Source organism: Neopelma chrysocephalum, unplaced genomic scaffold (genome assembly GCF_003984885.1).
Source record: "Neopelma chrysocephalum unplaced genomic scaffold, ASM398488v2 Primary Assembly neopelma1_23, whole genome shotgun sequence".
NCBI lineage: Eukaryota > Metazoa > Chordata > Aves > Passeriformes > Pipridae > Neopelma > Neopelma chrysocephalum.
Window position 1 is genome coordinate 16,806,969 of NW_020897691.1, and position 19,432 is coordinate 16,826,400.

The following is a 19,432-nucleotide window of genomic DNA, read 5'->3' on the forward strand; positions in this document are numbered from 1 at the left end:
TATGTATCTCAGTCTACAGGCAGATTATGGTACCACTCAGTAATTTTTAATAGTTTGGAGCCAATGTAATTTTAAGAAGAAATTAGCATTTTGGGAAGAATACCACATTCACGTCTAAGGTTTTCAACATGGCTTTTTTATCAGAATAGTAAGAATTACCTGTTGGATATGTTAGAAATCAGAAGCAAGTATATACTCTGTGGGTATATATAACATATATATATAAGTTATACAACAATAAAGTTATAAATCTTTATAACTTTCAGAGAAGTAAATGTTTTGATTTTATTCATATTAATGGAAAGAGTATTTAATTTTAAACACTGCCCAGTTACTTACATAAAACATACACCATTATTTAAGATCACCTTGATCAGGTGAAATCATCCTTCCTGATCAGTAATAACTGTTTGTATTTATATTATATTATTTATATTATAGCAGACTACTACTTTTCACAGGTTTATTTTTATTTTAAAAGTGTATTCCATTATTTTACATCAGTTTAAACTAACAAACTTTAACAAAAATTATACTTTTCCTTTATAAAGCATGAAATGCTCATTCCTGACCTGATGTCAATTTGTCATCTTACAACCTATAAAACCCCTACTTTTGTTTTAAGAGCAATATATCTGCTACATTGGGATTGAGTGCAAATTTAGCACCTATTAAATGCAGGACTATTCAAGTCAATCTGGGTCATTATTGAAGGTTCACAAACTTAAATCTTAGTGCTTCAGCACTCTACAAAAAAAGGAAATAGAAAAAATATCTTTATAACTGCAGGTTCCCAAAACAACTTGTCAAAAGATTTTTAAAATGCCGGGGAAATAGGTAAGGAAAAATTACTTACCCATTGAACATAACAATACGTATTAATATTACTGTAAGGCAATGAATGTTGAAATCTGTCATCTACATGGTAAAATCAGTGGAAAAAATAATTTTCTTCAAGTGTCTTTATAGGTAGGCCATGACCATCCACTTTGGTGTTAAGAGCTGTATTTGCCTTTAAGTGAATCATGTAACATTCTTAGCTCTGAGCAATACTGCTGCCCTATATTCATGTCAAAGATGACTCTAACCATGTTATCACAGATGATGCTTTCTTTCATTGTGTGTATATACGCAGATCCCATACAAGCAAACATTGAAATACCTATGATGAATGAAGACAGTATGGAAAATCTGAAAAAATCTCTTGCTCTTGTATGACATTTCACAAAACAAGCTAAGCAAATGCAAAAACACATGCTTCCTAATTTACAAAATAACCAGACACATATGCTATTAGTGCATACCTTTTTAGAATGTTCAGGTTGATTCAGCATTTTTTCAGCATCTTCCAGCCAAGCTTGCAGACCTGCCACAGTGCTGCTGTATCTGTCCCAATTAGCAATTACTTCTTCCAACATGCTTCTTACACTTCTCACCTCTACTGAGAGGTTCCTCCACTGAGCTGTCGTATCACTCATGAATTTCATCACATTCTCAACTTCTTCCACTGAGATACAGGAAAGACATTGATTATTTTCGTTATTATTATTTCTGTAAAGCTTAACTTCATGTTACGATTATCCATTCTCATTGGAGAATTTTATTTTACTGTAACTTCTAATTCAGTAGGCTTTTATACGTTTATGTTCACTTCACAGTCCAATTTTAGTGCAAAATCATGAGCGAGAAATTAAAGCTGTGAATTAAAGACTGAGAAAAGTACATAAAATGAATGCTAAATTAAAACAGGCACACTGCATATTCTGTGTGGTGTTCATTTCAAATCCGCAAGAAAATAAATCAGAGGATAAATTTACCTTAAAAAGGCATAAAATGAGAGATGTATCATATAAAATGCATATTATATTTGCATTGAAAAGTATGGAATGAAATTCTAATCATTCTTCCATTAACTTTGAAATTAAACTGCTGGTGATTTTTGCCATTTAATTTTTAATATTTTCCACATTGCAATAAAGGAACAAGTGTGTCCTCATTCCAGAAGAAAAAAAACAGAGAAGAAAAAAGACCAAGGAAATGCTGAGACTTCATAAAATACACAGAATATAGATATTTTAAATAGTTTTTAGCTAAGGTGTCCTCTAATTTCTGCTGCTATTGCTGAATTCATATATGTGAGTACTTGTCCTTTAGAAAGCAATTTGTTACTGGATTTTATTAATAGCATTGAATACATCTATGACTCCTATTCTTTGTAAGAATATCTTGTAAAAAATATTTACTTTTGTAAAATTTGGGTATCACTATCAACTTAAATTTCTCAACAAACAAAGGTATCCATTTTCTGTCCCCTTTAGAAGCTGCAGCAATCCTCCACAGACATTACTGTCAGCAGAGATTAAAGTGACCCCGTGTCTGTAAGTATCTAGGTCAAATATTGCCCTCAAATTCTCACTGAACTCAGCAATGTTCAGGAATGACACGAGGCAGCTGTTGAATCAGCTACACATTTTTATCATGTATATCCATACTTCAACTATCATTTGAGTTCCTCTTATAGGTTTTCAAAGTTAATGAAGAACCTTCAATACATCAAAGTATAATTTTGCAACTATAATGATACTGGGATCAACTCTCTTTTTGTCTTTTTCTAGTAAATGAAGCCAAGCCAGGGAGCATTTCCAGGCACCAGAACATGATTTTCCCTACTCCTAATTTGGTCTCTGGTACACTTTTGGCCCAAATCAACAACACCAAAATAATCCAAAAGTTAGCATGGATGATGGACTTCTCCCATGAGGAAGTCAGAACACGATCACCCTCTGGAGATTCAGAAATCTGCAGGAGGAAATCTAACAGCAGGAGGGCAGGCTGCTCTGGACCAGGTGACATGTTATAGAATATGTGAAATTGCTACCAGAGGCTGTAGTCTCTGGTGACCTGCAGCTGCTGTTGCTGAACAGCTTTGCTGCATGGACGAAACAAGTATTAGGAGACCTTTTTAGAGGATACTTACACCTAAAGAGATTAAAATGCTGTTGCAGTGACAAAAGAAATATAGCCGTTTACCTGAGCCATTTGCTTTGGCATACATTTCAGCTGCTCTTTTCAAGATCTGGTAAGTAACTTCATACTGCTCAAAGAACTTACTATTTTCAATAACAGACTGAAAAGAAAAAATACAACAGGCAAAATAAAGGTAGGTATTAAGAATAAGGATAATTTCCAGGAAATTACATCAGGATAGTGATGACAACTTTTAACTTCTTTATTCCTCCATTCATCTTTTCATCACTATAAAATAATATTTAAATTATCATAATTATAAAACAGTACACAAATTTCACCTTTTCAAATTAATGTTACAGCAGAGTATATTGTTACAAATACAGATTTATTTACTTTCCACACAGAAAGTAAAGGGTTCTTGGGCTGCTAATTGCTGACTTGCTGAAACTCACCAGATGTCGTAGTTAGAATGCACAGAAACTGAGTAATTAACTTACAAGTTATTTAATGAGAACTGTTTTATGCTGAAATGTAAGTGGAATAATTTTAATAGAAGAGAAAATTTCCTTCATATAGGTCACCACAAAAGTCAAATCCAGTTAAAGTTTAAAAACTGTTCTTGTATTAAGCCTTTGCAGAAAGATGGGTTACACTTAAAGAGATAAAAAACATTTGCCTTATCCTTCAGTTTTTCTTTACCTCTTTTGCAACTGGCAAAAATAAGATTATGGAAACCCTTCACAAAGAGATGCTGTTTTTCCAAAGTGTGACACAGTGTTTTTCCTTTCTGAGTGGTGGTTTAGCTGTGTAATGTGTTATAGTGTGATGAATAAATTATCTGAAAAAATTTTGGTCAAAAAGTTATGCCTCTGATATTTATGCTTCTTTATTCCTCATGGCAAATGACACTGACCTTTTTTAATGTCTTTCAGAAATGTTACTTCCTTTAAGTGCAACATATAATTACAGCTCTGTATTATGCAAGCATATTGTATCTTGTATTATCACTGTTACAAAAGGGAGAGGAAGGTAGAATTTGGAATGGTTTGTAGCTTATACTACATCCCAAGCCTCCTCATCTGCAGATTACAAAATAAGGAATGTGTGCCCCACATATGTCTATACAAGCTTTGGAATGCCAGAATAGACAAAAATAGACCAATGTGACTGGCAAAACCAAGTTTCAATTGAAGTTAAAAGTTCAATGAATTTTGAAGAGAATTAGATTTTGTGTGTTCATGAACCCATATTATATAACATAAAAAAATGTTTTAAAAAATAATTTGCCAGCCAGGATATATCTAAAAATTTTCTATTTTAAAACCTTTGACAGTTACTATGTCAAATTACCACAGCTATCTAGTATGTAATTTAGAAATGTGTTTATAACCAAGGAAACCAGAAGTCAAGAACAGTCAGAATTTTTCTCTGCTTTCCTGTTAAAACAAAATCTGCCATGTATAAAGAACTATATACTTTACCATGAATTATGTGACAAACTCCTGACTTTCACTTTTGCCAAATCCACGCAAGACATTTTAACCTGAATTAAAAACTCCTAGACTTCATGTGAATAAAAATGATTCATATAACATTGACTTCAAGAGCTACTTGAAATATTTTCAAAAATTAAATATAGATGTTTTACTGATTAATATTGTATCCCATCTGACAAGACTCCTTGAAAAAAATAAACAGCTTTCCCAATAGAAAAGTGCTCAGACAGCAATGTCAAAACACAGTTCTGTGGGTTAAAATCCATGGATAACTCTACCTAGTATCTCCATTACAGCTGAGACTTCAGTACAGTATATTCTTCAGGCTGATAGTGTACAATCTCTGCTGACCTTTACTTCTGGTATATGACAGATGGGTGAAAAGAAGATAAGATGAAGTAACAAACACCACTTTTATTTTTAAGCTAGAGTACATAAATATTTTCCAGGCATATGTTCTACCCAGATCCTGATTACGCATGTTCCTAGAATGCTGACATTCCTCAGTCTGCTTTGGCAGACAAACAGACTTACATTTTTATCTCCTACTAATATAGTCACTGACTATAAGGTACTGACTACAGCTTTCCTGCATAAGACTCCTAATCTACTGAAAGAGTAACACTTGGCTCTTGGTCCTAGAAAAACGGTGCCAGGCAAGCCAAAGCAAATAAATTCTCTTTTCATCATTGGACACGTTGAAGGACCCAGATATCAAGGCCATCAAGAATGAAAATGAGATATATTTATCTTCCTGTCCCGATTTTCTCATTTTGATGTTATGTGGGTTCAAAAACGATACAAGGAAGCATTTTCTTTCCCTAATGACCACCTCAGCATTAGTGGTCTGAATCACAAGAATAATTGTGGCAACTGCAAATTAATATACAAATTAACAACTTGATGTTCATTTTAAAGCAAAAAATAAGAAAGTGACATAAAAAAATAATCCAACAGTCAAGCTATCCATTTTCTTATTATATTCCTTGTCACTTTTGTAGGTTTTTTGACAGCCTTACAGAATAAAAAATTGGACTGTAAGTCCTAGGTATTGCACATCACTCTAGCAGACTAAGCTATTTCAAGGAATATCTGAATTTTGCAAAGATTGCCTAAAAAAAAAAGGGTAAACCAACTCCTGAATTTTTATTTGTCCCTAACTGCTAAAGTTTAAACACAGAAATTCTTCCTGTGTAGAGGAACTTCACTGAGTTTGAAGTTTCCTTCCAAAGCAGTGGGGGCATTGATAATTTTCTCTACACATTGACCTGGTTCTACATGGTTCTATAACTGTATGAATTCTTTCTAGACTTAATTTTCCCATGCAATTTTTACTGTATGGATTAGACAGAAGAGAAAAAAGTATTTAGACCAGCCCTGCTTTTGAAAGAATCCCTCACGTCCTAACGGGGAAGTGCAGCAGTAGTATCTTTCTACCTACCACTTGGCACTGCATATGTGAATTTAAAAAGATACAGCAGCATAAGACTGAGAGAAAACAACTTATCAACTAACTCCTGTAAGTCAATAGTTTCTGTTTCTTAACATGGTATATGGCTGGAGCAATCTCTTTCCAGAACAGAAATAAATTAATGGGTTTAATATACTAATGCTGAGTAGAACAAAAAAAAATTATTCTTTAAAAGAATAAAATGACTCCCTAATTGGTACAGTATATTGAACAAGTACACAGAGGTACACAGAATAACATCTTTTAAATTCATTTGGAAGACTTTAAAAAAAAAGTACTGTATCAGAATGCATGCCAAAAACCTACTCTATTTCTTAAACTGTGTATAGTCACTATAAAGTACATTTTTGCAGTGGTAAAAGAAGATGAAATTAAGTTCTTTGGAATTGCTATAAAAAGTAAGTAAAATTCTAGGATTTGAACCTCCAGATGTGCTTGCTAAATTAATCATCAAACAGTTAGCACTTGGGACATTGTTTCTCTTTCTTAAGAAATGGTGCAAAGAGAATAATTTTAATTTTTAGTCTTTTGACTGAAGTTCCTCCATAGGGAAGACAGATTCACCTCTGAAAATACATTCCATAGGAATACAGTGGTTGGCAAATCTTATTTCTGTTTGTGTTCTTTTATTCATTTCCAGAAAACTTAAATATTAATATTTCAAAAATAATTATAAAAAGATGACAACCCCAACTTACGATATAATTTTGAAGAAGCAGTTCCACAGACTCTCGCCTTCCATATTTGATAATCCATGATTTTAACTTTGATTCTGCAAGGACTAAGAGTGACAGTAGACGGTACTTCAGTTCCAGAAACTCCATTTTCAACAGATGGAGCTCAGATGAGGAGACAACAAAATTAAACCTATAAAACGAATCACACTGTAGTAAAATAGAGCAATATTCATTTTTTCAGGAGAGACTGAAAGCTTTAGTTACAGTTCCAATATTTTCTTAATCTTTCACCTTATTCAGAGTCTACAAACACTGAATTATGTATGATGATATTCTGATGACTGCTCTTGAACAACAAATTAATTATATTTCTGTTTATTCATAGAAATCATCGGTTTACATCTGTTACTAAGTTTTGCAGTCATTTTTCTATTTTTTTCACATGCATCCTGGCTGTTGTTATATAACATTTTCTTCCAGGGACAAGCAATAACAGGATCAATACAGAGTCAAAGTATTCCCATCCAAAATTCATAGCTTGTTTTGATTTTCATCAATCTTTAAAGCATCAGGTTTTTTAGGATATATTTATATATATATTCTAGGAGGTTTTTCTATCCATCTCAGTCACTGAGAAACATAACCAGAATGTAATTTCTACATCAACAGATTAAAAAGCGAACAGGTTCCTCTTCATGCACAGAAGCTTTTAATTTCAAATTGAAAGCCTTACCTGTCTGCCATATCCTCTAACTGGTCAGGTGGAACAGGCACTCCATTAACAGACCTGGTCCTGTGGATCTCATGGAATGCTTTTTTGTGACCATCTATGTTTTTCAGCAGATCCTGATTTGATTTTAAGAAAGAGAGAGAAAGTGAGGAGGGGGGAGGTAGAGAAAAGGCTCACAGTAGGCTATCTAACTAATAAGCACAATTTTAAGCCTTCACTGATGACTCAGTGTAGTTAACTATTTGATCATGCTCGCACATTTGCATGCAAGGTTATGCATACCACAAAAGCATTTACATCAACTTGAACATTGACACAGGGAACCCCCTTATGTGAAGCTCTGTTACAGCTACATTAAACAATTATGGAAGATTTTAAAACAGAGGATGCACTGCAAAGGTTTAACAAACTCTTAACTGTATTAAATAATCCCCAAAATGCAGTCTGCTAATAAGCTCACATCACAACAGCATAATCTTGCTAAATTTACTCTTTACATCTTTCCAACAGATACTAACCTTTAGTAAGTATAGATTAAAATTTTCAGCAACTAATCTACTCCTCTATATATAGGCAGAAGATCTCTAGCTTCTTACATAAGTACATATTCAATATTTAGTAAACTTTTCACTCTCTCACCATCAAAAGATTTCAGGATTTCTCTCTCAATATTGCACGAACAAATGCAGAATGTGGTACGCGACCTGTATTCCTGCAATATGAATTGTACCAGCGAAAACCTTACAGCAGAGCACACTTCAACTGTAACTAAGCAACACTGCTTCAAACGGCTTCCTGGAGATTACATATTAAAATGAATGACTGGCAGCACTCTTTGAAGAGATACTGTTAACAATAACACGTCAAGTCCCCAGCGAGAGGCTGAAAGGAATAGAATGGTGGGTATTTTACTGCACACGGACAGCTGCTGGCACAGAGTGCTCAGAAGCCTGCTAGCAAACGAGATAATACAAGGTTCCCCTTGTCTCACCTGAGAACAAAATGCAGGCTTCTGTATTGATCATACATGTCTATTTACTCCTCTGTGCCAAGAAAGCACTTCTCCCCAGCCAACATCCAGTGTTTGCACAGGAGGAATCAATGGTAATTCTCTAGCTCAGCTCACCAAATGGCCCCACTATCACCATCAACCTGCCTGCATTTTCATTGTTTTCCACTTCAGCCAACATCTTGTTGTGAGGAGAAATTAAGTAGTCATTTCCAGATGCAAGTGATGTGCAGATTTTACCATGGTGAAAACTCCTGTGACTAATATAGTTTCACATAAAGGAAAGACTTGAAACAAATATCTCAGCTGCATTTGAGACCTTGCCATCCCCCTAACATTGATCCCCCCTAACAAAAAACCATAGTTTCATCCAGCATCAACCAGAAACCAATGAAATATACAGTGTTCTCATAAAATGAAATCCTGCTCTGTAAAATGACCCTCAACAAGCATAGACATTGACCTTGATTTCTGGATCGTTGTTGCAATATCAACTAAAATAAACTGAAGTGCTTGCCTGATTCCAAGAGGTTAGTCCAAATAAGCTGGTACGTTTTGTACTAAGTTCAAAATGGCCATAGGCTGTAAAGTTCACTAAAATAACCCATTGTCAGATGAAACAAAGATAAAAAGAAAGAGATGATGTCATCTGAACAAAACCATAACAAACAAACAAACCCCAAGGAAACAAGGAAACAAAGACTGAAAAAAATACACTAATGCATTTCTGATACTATCCAGTAGCACATTAGGATTCATCAATTCAAATCTGAGCAACATAACAAACTCCAGGAGCAGATATAATTACACATGCTTCTCTTGAAGCTTTTTCTATCCTATTCTCATGGGAAAACTCCCCTGGCACAGATTAACCTAAATCAAAGTTTATTTGTTGGCACAAAAACTCCTCACCACAGCATTTCTGATGCAAATAAAACATAGTTTAGGATACACTCTTTTGTCCTTATTATGAGTGTATCAAAGGAGGTCTCCAATGTTCACATTCTAAGAACAAAAGAGTGTTTGATGTGTTATTTTTAAAACAAATGTCAAATCCTATGAATCCCTAAACATTTGATGTTAATAACAAAGCTAGTGAAATTCAATATTATAAGAGACTAGACCCTTAAAAAACCCTTATCTTCCTCATAGATTTTAATATTGTTTGATTTTACTAGCTATTACTAAAGTTAGAAGAGCTGAAATTGTTCTAATAAAAAGTAATCACATGACCATGAAACTTCTTGGTTTTTCATTATATGACATTACTTTTTGATACAAAACCCCCACCCATATCCTAAACACAAAAAATAACAAATTTACAATCAAATTTTAAAATAGTAGTGATAGAGAAAAAAAGAAATGTAAAACAATACAGCCTTACTGCCTCAAGAACTGCCTTTCTCTACACCATCTCTTCCCTTTCATTTACTGGTTCAGTTTCTTTTATCATCTCACCAACGTATTTTTTCACCAATATATTTTACTCACACATATTACATAAATGCAGACAAACTTCACAGTTTTGATTTTAAATGAGAACTTGGACTCAGCAAAGAATAATGGTACAGCTATTTAAATTCATCTGGAAAAGTTTCCTGTTTACCACAGCATGCTATCTGCCATCACAGATGGCTATCATGTTATCTGTCATCACGACCCTATGAAAATACACTTTATTCTAATTTTCTCCCCTCCATGCATATCCCCTGCAGTGATATCAACACAGTTAGTAGGTTTTCTCCCTCTTTCCTGTTTCACCCAATAAGTTCTTACTGGTTGAACAATGTACCCAACTTCCGAGCTCCCTACAGAATTTTACATAGAAATTAAAATATTAATACCTTGTATCTTTCAGATAAAAGAAGCAGGAACATTCAAAAGCAATTTTGAATATTGCTTTTAAGATACAGGGATATCATGGTTCAGGTCATCATGACAAGACACGTGGCTTTTAGCCACCATTAGGATGACACAACCCACAGAAACTAGAAATAGAAATAATAATCTTTGTATAGTATGGATCGTTTACAGCTGTGGAAACAATGAAGTGCAATGCACAGAATGAATGCATGTACATCTACCTTATGTTGTTCAAGCTTCCTGTGTATTGTATTTGCTGTTTCCTCATGAGCTTGCTGAACAGTCACTTCTTCCCTCAGAGCAGCCTCTGCTCTATAGAGCCAAGCACCTATGGTACCCAAAGGTGCAGGAAGAGATTTATCAAGGTGTATGTGCCAATCAAGCAGCTAGGAAATAAAAGTAAAAGGACTGAAATTACTTCCTTGCTAAATTATACAAAAAGTACATTGATGAAAATTGGACTTTATACTGTAAGACCAAAACCCCACATAACAGAGTATGTTTGAGACATAAAACTAGATACACTACTCCACGTGAGTTTGGAAATTATAGCATTCTCACAGGCAACAAGATCTCTGTAAGGATTTGTTGATTCACGTATTTCCCTTTCAGAATGGAAAATGGAGTTATAGAATGACCACAAATAAACTGGAACAACTGACAAGCTGAAGATCTGGAATTTCAACAGTTAACAGGCCCAATAAGGGATGCAAGACCTTCATCCAGCAATGTAATTTAATTCATGTTCCTGAATAAAATCTTTTTATCTCTATTTTGAATATATTTTATATATGTAAGGTGCAAATGAATCTCAAAGGACTGTGGAGGCGAGAATATGGCAGTAAAATACAGTGTCTTCTTGGCAATCCCAGTTATGGGAGTGAAAACAATGCAGTTTATGTGAGAACTCCAGAATATTTTTAAACAGATCCTCTGTTAAATATATGACATAAAAAATACATATATACACTATGAATATGCACTAGTAATAATGATTTAATAACTTATTTGGGACAAATAGTATAACTTGTACAGTTCCTGATGCCTAATAAAATCAATAGTAAAGAATGTCTAAACAATTTTAAATTCTCATCCTTCATTTAATAAAAAAATACATAGCATAATAATTTTCAACTTACCCTGGAAGAAACTCTTTCCCATGCTTGCTTCACCATAGCTTGATCGAGTGATAATTTACCATCTTTCCTTAATGACTGGGTTGCAAGTTCAATCTGTTTCCTTTTTACCTCATATTGCACTTTGAAATGCTTAAATGACTGCAAAGAGAAAATCACACCAATGTAGTACAGAGTCAAAGAGTTAAATTCTTCAACCTTTATGGAGTACTACAACCTATGACAATTTTGTACTGACAGAAGTCCTAATCCTTCACGAAGAGGGGTAGTACTAAACTTGCACACTTACTTGTATATTTATTACTTACATATAGGTAGGACTTTCGTATTTCCCTTCAGTTATCAGATGCCTAAACTCTACATGAAATGAAATAATAACCTATCAGATAAACTGGCAAATCAAATTAATGCTACTTGGGACAATGGCTGCTTTTAGGAATGGTCAAGCTTCAGGAGAAAATTTAGGCCAAAATTTGTATTGCTGACATCCCTTTGAGAGATGGGATAAAAACAAAGCTCTAAGCCTTGTCCTTTCCACCTGTCACTTCATCCAGCCTTCAGACATACCTCCTATCTGAGCTAAATCATGCAGGATCTGGAAGGATGGCACAGACACATGCTCACTTCTAACTAGGACAGTTCTTCTTCACACTGCTAGGAAAAACTCCGTGTTAGGCAAACCATCTGTGCACTGTCCTATGTAGCAAAGCTGGTGCTGACATTATAATTCCTCCATCAATAAAAGGCAAGACAGTTTGTGTCCTTATTTCTTTAAACAACAGCATATTGACTCACATATATACAGATTGCATAAAATACTGCAGTACTTTTACACATAATAATGTCAATAATTTCTTATCATACACAATTTTCCTTGCTGCTTACCTGATATTTCTCTTGTAAGCTTGTTTGTGCCACCTGTGCTCGGGCTATGTCTCTTTCAAATTGTTCTGCCCACACTTTTAGGTCTCTCAGCACCAGTCTGTCTTCCTTCTGTGATGTAGTACAACCACCCATTAAAAAAAAAACATTGCAGTCTATTAGTAGAAGTGTCAGATACAGTCCAGAAATTAACATCTCTATAGCAAGTCAAGGTCATTAGTTGTAGTGAAAGCTGGTGGACCCAATTTTCTTATCATTTACCTAACTGAAAAGCAATTCCTGAGTATAAGAGAACTCAGCAACTAGACATGAGTCTTGCAGAGGTGAAATCATGACAAATTGGGACAATGTAGTGTCCAAGATGTTACTTGCAGTTCTCATCTGATATATTAACACAAAGTCCTTTTAATATACCTTAATAACTAATTTTATTTGCAAAGTCAATTTTCAATACAAATTAATTAAGCTGAGACAGGAGAGGATTTTTTCATCTTTTACTAACATTTTATTTGCTGGGCTGTTATTGCTGAAAAAGAAATTATTTTCTGAGCAACTCCAGGGCAATCCTTGACATCAAATTCCCAAGGTCAGAAGTTAGTAAAATATTTTACATGGAAAATGAAATACAGAAAACTCAATTGTATTCAGTTTCTTTTGTATCTATGCCATTTTATGGCTTTGAAGAAAAGCATATTTGTTTTACAGTTTTCCTTTAACACTTCAGTCTGTCATGGCACTGCTGCTTTGTAAGGCTGCAAAGTTCTCCGCAGAATTCAGTGACTTGGCAGTCAACAGAAAAATACTAACAGGAAATCTCAGGTTTGTGAGCATGTTGTATGTTAGCAGACAACAGAGAGTATTTTGTGCACTATGTAAGCAGCCTGATCAAGTAGGACACAAGCGTCCATCTCAGATTTCCAAACAACGAACCATATGTGTTGGCTGTTAATCAGAAGCTACTTTTTGAAACCGAAGTAGCCATACTCCTGTAAAATTTGCCAGAAATAGATCTATTACAGTGAACAAATGCAATATTCCATCATATAAGCTAATAACCCAAAATGAGTGATTAAATTTTAAGTATTACATGAGAGAAAACTGGACCACAGGATAAAAAAAAGAATAGTCACTGCCCTGTATTTAAGAAACCAAGTACTGTCTTTTAAAAAAAGATCCTGACCTGGGAAGGAAGCCAGTTATGATTCCTTTCTTTGAAAGCTGCCTCAAATACGTAAAATATAATTTCCCTTAATAGGTCAAAAAGCATAGAGCTACTTCTCTTTCAGCTCAGGAAAGGACAGGTTCCTCAGATATGAAAGAAACCCTTCTTTAATGTATTTCTACTAATTCTCTTATTGATCCTCTACTCAAAACAGCTGTATTTGGTTGGACAGAATTTGCACAACCGATTGTTGCAAATATCACAGACATTATAGCTGTTAACTTGATAGCCGGGTAGTTCCAGTGAGGTTAACATGGTACTAAGCAGCTGTTCTGGAACAAAGTTCACTATAACTTATGCTCCTGGCTTCTGATGCACAAAAGCTGACACCTGAGAAACAGTATAGGATAGATATGACACTTTCCTGCTCCAGATATTTCTAATACTGGGCTTTCCTTGACTGCACATGGTGTCTCAAGAAGCCAGAATTCCTAGCACTTCCAACTTCTCAAACCATTTAAATATAGAGAAGAAGAAGACTCTTCTGGTCTTTGTGTGGGAAAATAACACCAAGATTCTTTGCGAAAAACAGCAAAGGCAGGACTACTCCCCTAGGAGGACAATAATAGAATCATTTAGGTTGGAAAAGACCTTTAAGATTGTCCAGTCCAAACAAGAAGAATATAACAAAAGAGAATCTTACCTCATTCCACCATCAGAAAAAGAACTTTGGTATTAAATTTACTCTATTCTTTAGAATCTATAACTTTAGTGAGACTACTGAGATTTCTATTAGTATTTTGCTGCCAGCTCCATCAAGGCAATACTAAAATATGCATCTTAATGGATTGAAAATCCTGTAACAATCCTACTAACTAAAACTTTCAGTAAGATATTCTTAACCTCAGTAAGAGAACAAGTGTGTCCCAATGTTGCATATATTACTTTTAATTCACACTATAAATTTAGTTTTCTAAAACACTGTTTAGTTTTCTAAAACAGCCATTTCCTCTATGGCTCACATTCCTGTTGCTGAGAAGCACCTCCTTAAGGTAAGACTCTGAAAGAGCATCAGTGTGCCAGCAACTGTTCATACAGTAATTTGAGAAAAATAGGTATTTTGTAAGGTTCTTGTCATCACAGCAAATTCAATAACGGTGGAAACTGGCTCTGATCAAATCTTTTTGAAATAGACTATCACTGGGATTAAGAATACCTCTGTGGTACCTGAAGGTAAAGAACACAGGAACAGCCTCATTTCTCTTAAATCATATACTGTTTCTCCTACACAAATTATTATTATTATTAAGTGAAAAGATAATAACAGGTGGCATTGAGTCTTCTGTAATTTTTTAAAACTAGTTAATTAGACATTTTTGTTTACTTTGTTTAATTTTAGAAGATGTAGGTGTTTCAGTAATGGTCTAACTGAATGCTGTTAAAGACACTGCAACAATGCATGATAAGAATTTTATTTATTTATTCATTCATATATTTTCATAGGTTTGCAGTTCAGTGCATCACTTATCACCTGCAAATTTGGTTCTGTGGTCCTTGGTTGATACTAAAGCACTTAAAAATCTCAGCTTGGGTAACCAACAGGAAAGATTCACTTACTTAAACACACCAAGGCACTTGTCATTAACACTCCACAGAGCAATCATTCTTAAAACAAGATTTTCATTAGGGTTTAGTGGTTCTTACTCTTAGTAAAAAATATCAAAAGGATATTCTTACAGATATGTAAACTATTTTCTAAACCCCGTACATCTGAAGCAGCATACAGATCAGAACATAAACCATCAAACAAAAGTTATCTAGAATAATTATAACTATATGCGCTTTCCCCAGCATGAGGATCATTGATCTCTGGTAACATTTATTTGAGTTTATCTAAGACCCTGTGACTCACTTGGCATGCTACTTCCAAGCAGCATTTTAAAGTATTAATTTATCCTGACGCCATTCTATGAATATTCCCTGATTTGCAGAGATTAACAGAACTGGAGCACTCAACTGACAAAGAACATCAAAGAAGGTAATTAGAGAAAAGTGTTTATGAGTTCCAGTATATTAAGGGGGTACAATTTAATTTTACAAAGAAAATTTTCAGTCCAGGCTCAAAGCCAAAACATTAGTCTATTAACTGATATGCCACAGTTAATTTGAAAATTACATAACACAGAATACTATAGTGTTTGAAGAGCTAAAAATATCATGAGAATTTTAATCATGGACCAGAAAAGGAGTGCTTTTTTGTGTTCTCTAGTATGTAATTATAAACCAGGTGAGCTGTTCAAATTCTCAGGCACAGGCATGATGGAATTTTCAAATATTAACTTTTAAATCTAAAAAAATTAAAGTCACCTGTTTTTCAGGGACATTGAACTACTCTATTGCATATGTACTGAGAAAATCAAGTCCCTTTAAAAAAGTTTATGCATAAATTTGTTACTGAAACTCATTCACTGACAACAGTATCACAGATGCAGGAGGAATGCTGAGCCAAGTATCACCTTCAGGGACGAGTTATTAATGACTATCTGTAAAAGTAGACTAAATCACTGGAAGAGCTCAAAAAGCTATTTTTGCAGCTGCTGCTCAGAAAACTCCTCTTACATTGGGGAACTCTGCCTGCATAAAGATGTCAGAAACGACAGGATTATCTTCTGAATTATTTGCTCATCAGAGCATAAGAAAGGAAGACTACATCAGAAATACTTTAAGGGAGTGTGCTTTCTTTATAGTTAAATTTATACCATGATGAGGAAGTCAACAGAGCTTTAGCCACTTCAAATCTCCTCCAGTTTAAGAAGCAACGCACTGAGGCTGTGTAACGCTAAGAACGTATAAGGTCCCATTAAAGATGCTCAAATTTACTCAAATGGATTGAGAATATAGGAATAATTCTGCTATCAGTATTAGTCTTTACTTCAGCACATCACTAGTTAGATATACGTAATGTGAGATGAACCCTTGATCATAGTTAGTTTAAAATAATCTATTTTTATATTTATATTTAAAAAACCCTACATCAACCAAATCAACCCTATATCAACCCCATGAGTGTGTAATCTGGGTAAGTAATTGTATCATGTCAGATTATAAACAGTATTGACTGACTGCAGTGACACCTGTTACTTATTTCATAATATATTCACTTCTGCAGTCTACCAGTTTCACCTCTGAATGTTCATTTCATATACTCCATGTTAGCTTTCTGAACTTCTTTCAGTTAATACCAGAAAATTATAAGTGTGTAAATGTCCAAGATGATTTAAAAAGTATATTTTTTAAACTATCCTAATTTATGTGAAAAAAGGAGCAGCGTATATCATGCAATTACACATGAATATGCTCTCCTTCCAATCCACAGTCCACATATACTACTTACACAATCATATTCTAGTATCTACTCTATAAACCTAAAGACATACAAAAATATCCATCTAATCTAAAATTAGATTAGATGTGTAGAAACATCAAGATATAATCTATTTTTTTTCAGGTTTTTATCTATATTTAAGAAAACCAAAAGCATAGTCTGAGTTCTATTAGAGGAAAGTTATTGCTTTTCTATAATATTTGTGTTAAGTCATTTGCAAAGTTAAGCATTAGGCTGCCAGGATCAGCTCATGTAAGAAAGCAGACTTTATCATGGTCATCTATTTGCTTTTTTGGAAAGATTAACTTAAGGCTAGCAAACCAATGTACATAAAAAACCCCGAAATCTAAAGTCATACAAGTGCAGGATGAAAAAATATAACAACCATGAGAGGTTCAATTCAAGCAATTATTCTGGAGCACATACCCTTACCTTAAATTTCATAAAAGAAATGACAAAAGTTGAGATTGCTTGAAGTTCCTAGCAATAAGAAACAATAGGGAAAACGAGAAGCAGGGAAAAAAAAGAGGCAAAATAAAATACAAAGCGGGCAGAAAGTCCAGAGAGAACAATGAGAGCCACACATGTAGGAATACAAGACGTACTTAAAACTATTATCAAGCTCAAGTGTCTGTATCATATCTAGTGAAGTAGTTTTCGTATTAGATCTGATTTTCAGGTTACTTGTCACTACATGATTTATTTTATCTGGAAAAATAGTTACTTACCTTAGAGTAACTGTGATTCTTTGAGATGTGTTGACTACACAAGTTCACATATGTTCATAGATGGTCCATGCATGAGATATTAGATAGCTTTTAATTCTGGAAATGCACATGCAAATAACTTTTCTCTCTGACCACAAATAAGGGATAAGCTTCAATCATTACTCCAATTCTTTCAATGCAAATTCTTTATAAACTGAGCATTGAATCAGGAGGGAAGATGAACAGGAATTTGGGTGGACAACACATCTTGAGGAAACACAGTGGCAGCTGAGTTGGCTGGTAGGTGGGAGGAGAGGGTTAGAAATCTCCTCTTGCCCTCCTCCTCCCTGCCAATAATCACCCAGACATACTTCACTCAAGCAGGATTCTTCTAACTAAATTTAGGGATCTGCAACTGAAAAAGTCCCTTTCAGTTCTTTTTGACAGATAGATAAAACCAGTTGTATCTAGCATCTACTGTCCAACTCATTCTACAGCAGACACTTAACACATGTCAGGTGGAATATAACCTAGAAGTCCTTAATTTTGGAAAACAAGAAATTAAGAGTACCCCAAGAGTTCAAGGGATAAGAATCTTGTAAGGTTATCTCTCCCAGGTACCTGGATTCTACTATTGCGTGATCAATATTTCATTATTTATTTCCTCTCTACTTCAGGAGGAAGACAAAAAGGCTAAAAATAGGGGAATTATGCTGGTCACAAAACTAAAAAGCACATCTGGATCTCTTTTTAATCAACTGTCAACAACATTTTATTCTATTATTACCTAAGGAATGGATTAATCTGACTCAGTTTTAACTCTCTTGAAATGCTCTGCAACACGAGCTTCCAGAAGATAATTTAGGAAACTGTCTTAAGAAAGATGCCATCTGGGAAAGGGTCTATCTCTTGCAGACTACAGGTGGAATGCTGCAAGTACCTAGCTTTCAGATTTTAAAGATGGATGAATCCTACCCTAAATAACTGAACTAATAATAATAAACCAAATAATATAAAGATGGACATGGATACTCCAGGTTGGTAAGAAGGACTACAGTTCCTCCTCTAGGAAGACGACAAAGAATGATGACATTAGAAATTTATTGCAATGTCAAACTCTTACTTTCTTCTCAGAATCTGGGAGTTACTGGTTTCTGCAGTGTGACATGCAAGAGATCAGCAGTTTTACCAACATTTATCTAGATTGCTAGTGGAATGTCTTAGTGATATCTAAGAAGACAAAGTGGTTCTACGATCAGCATGTCCACATGTCAAACTGATTTGTGTTGTTTTGTTTCCTACTAATTTAGTTGGAATTCTGGATGAAACTCATTAGTTTCTCTTTCATAACTTGGGCTACCATCTCTGTGGGTATAGCCAGAAGCAGGCAGAGCATGGAGTGGCTGAGTCCTGCATTCTTCTGCATCATCTCTACATAAAGTTCAGGAGAAGGTAGTGAGGTTGTTCCTCAAAACCCAATGCCAGCACAGGCAGCAGACCCGGCCAAAAACTGAAACAGAAACTGCACCGTGTGCCATGGCACGGAGATGACAAGACTGCCTCAGCCTGCCACAGGCCACAGCATGAGGCTTCAGTACTCGCTCTGTGTGCTTCAGCAGCCCCATTGCTCAGTGGAATGCTGCGACACTGGCACACGTATGTCTTCAGACCAATGTTGCAGAGAGCAAAATGAAAAATTCCAGTGCTCAGGCACAAGAATTAAACAGCAAAGCTACAGCTACCTTAGCCACATATAGCCATAAGGAAAGAGAATCACTCCTTTCAAAACTCTTCTCTCTCTGTAGGGAATGCAAAGAAACACAGATAAAAATTGCTTCTTCTTTCTCTCTTGCTGGGGCTGAGCAGATTGTCTCAGCAGTGTTTCCTGTGTTTGTCATGAAGAAAGCAAATGATCAGGACTAGGAAGTGAGTCATGATAACTTG

The 19,432-nt window shown here is 34.8% G+C and overlaps 1 protein-coding gene across 19 annotated transcripts in view; it reads right to left on the reverse strand.

The window, feature by feature from the left end:
• Positions 1-19,432, reverse strand: part of SYNE1 (spectrin repeat containing nuclear envelope protein 1) — a 309,124-nt gene that overhangs the window by 213,821 nt on the left and 75,871 nt on the right. For 16 of the 19 annotated variants that reach the window (XM_027688509.1, XM_027688518.1, XM_027688501.1 and 13 more), the window contains 7 exons: positions 12,238-12,345; positions 11,356-11,493; positions 10,438-10,602; positions 7,348-7,460; positions 6,636-6,804; positions 3,031-3,127; positions 1,305-1,507 (listed from right to left, as the gene is read on the reverse strand). In XM_027688509.1, the coding sequence (XP_027544310.1) occupies positions 1,305-1,507; positions 3,031-3,127; positions 6,636-6,804; positions 7,348-7,460; positions 10,438-10,602; positions 11,356-11,493; positions 12,238-12,345 (993 nt within the window). Of the gene's footprint in view, positions 1-1,304; positions 1,508-3,030; positions 3,128-6,635; positions 6,805-7,347; positions 7,461-7,862; positions 7,961-7,983; positions 8,116-10,437; positions 10,603-11,355; positions 11,494-11,919; positions 11,941-12,237; positions 12,346-19,432 lie in introns of those variants that run through there. The other 3 variants (XM_027688468.1, XM_027688476.1, XM_027688484.1) reach the window with 3 other exon arrangements.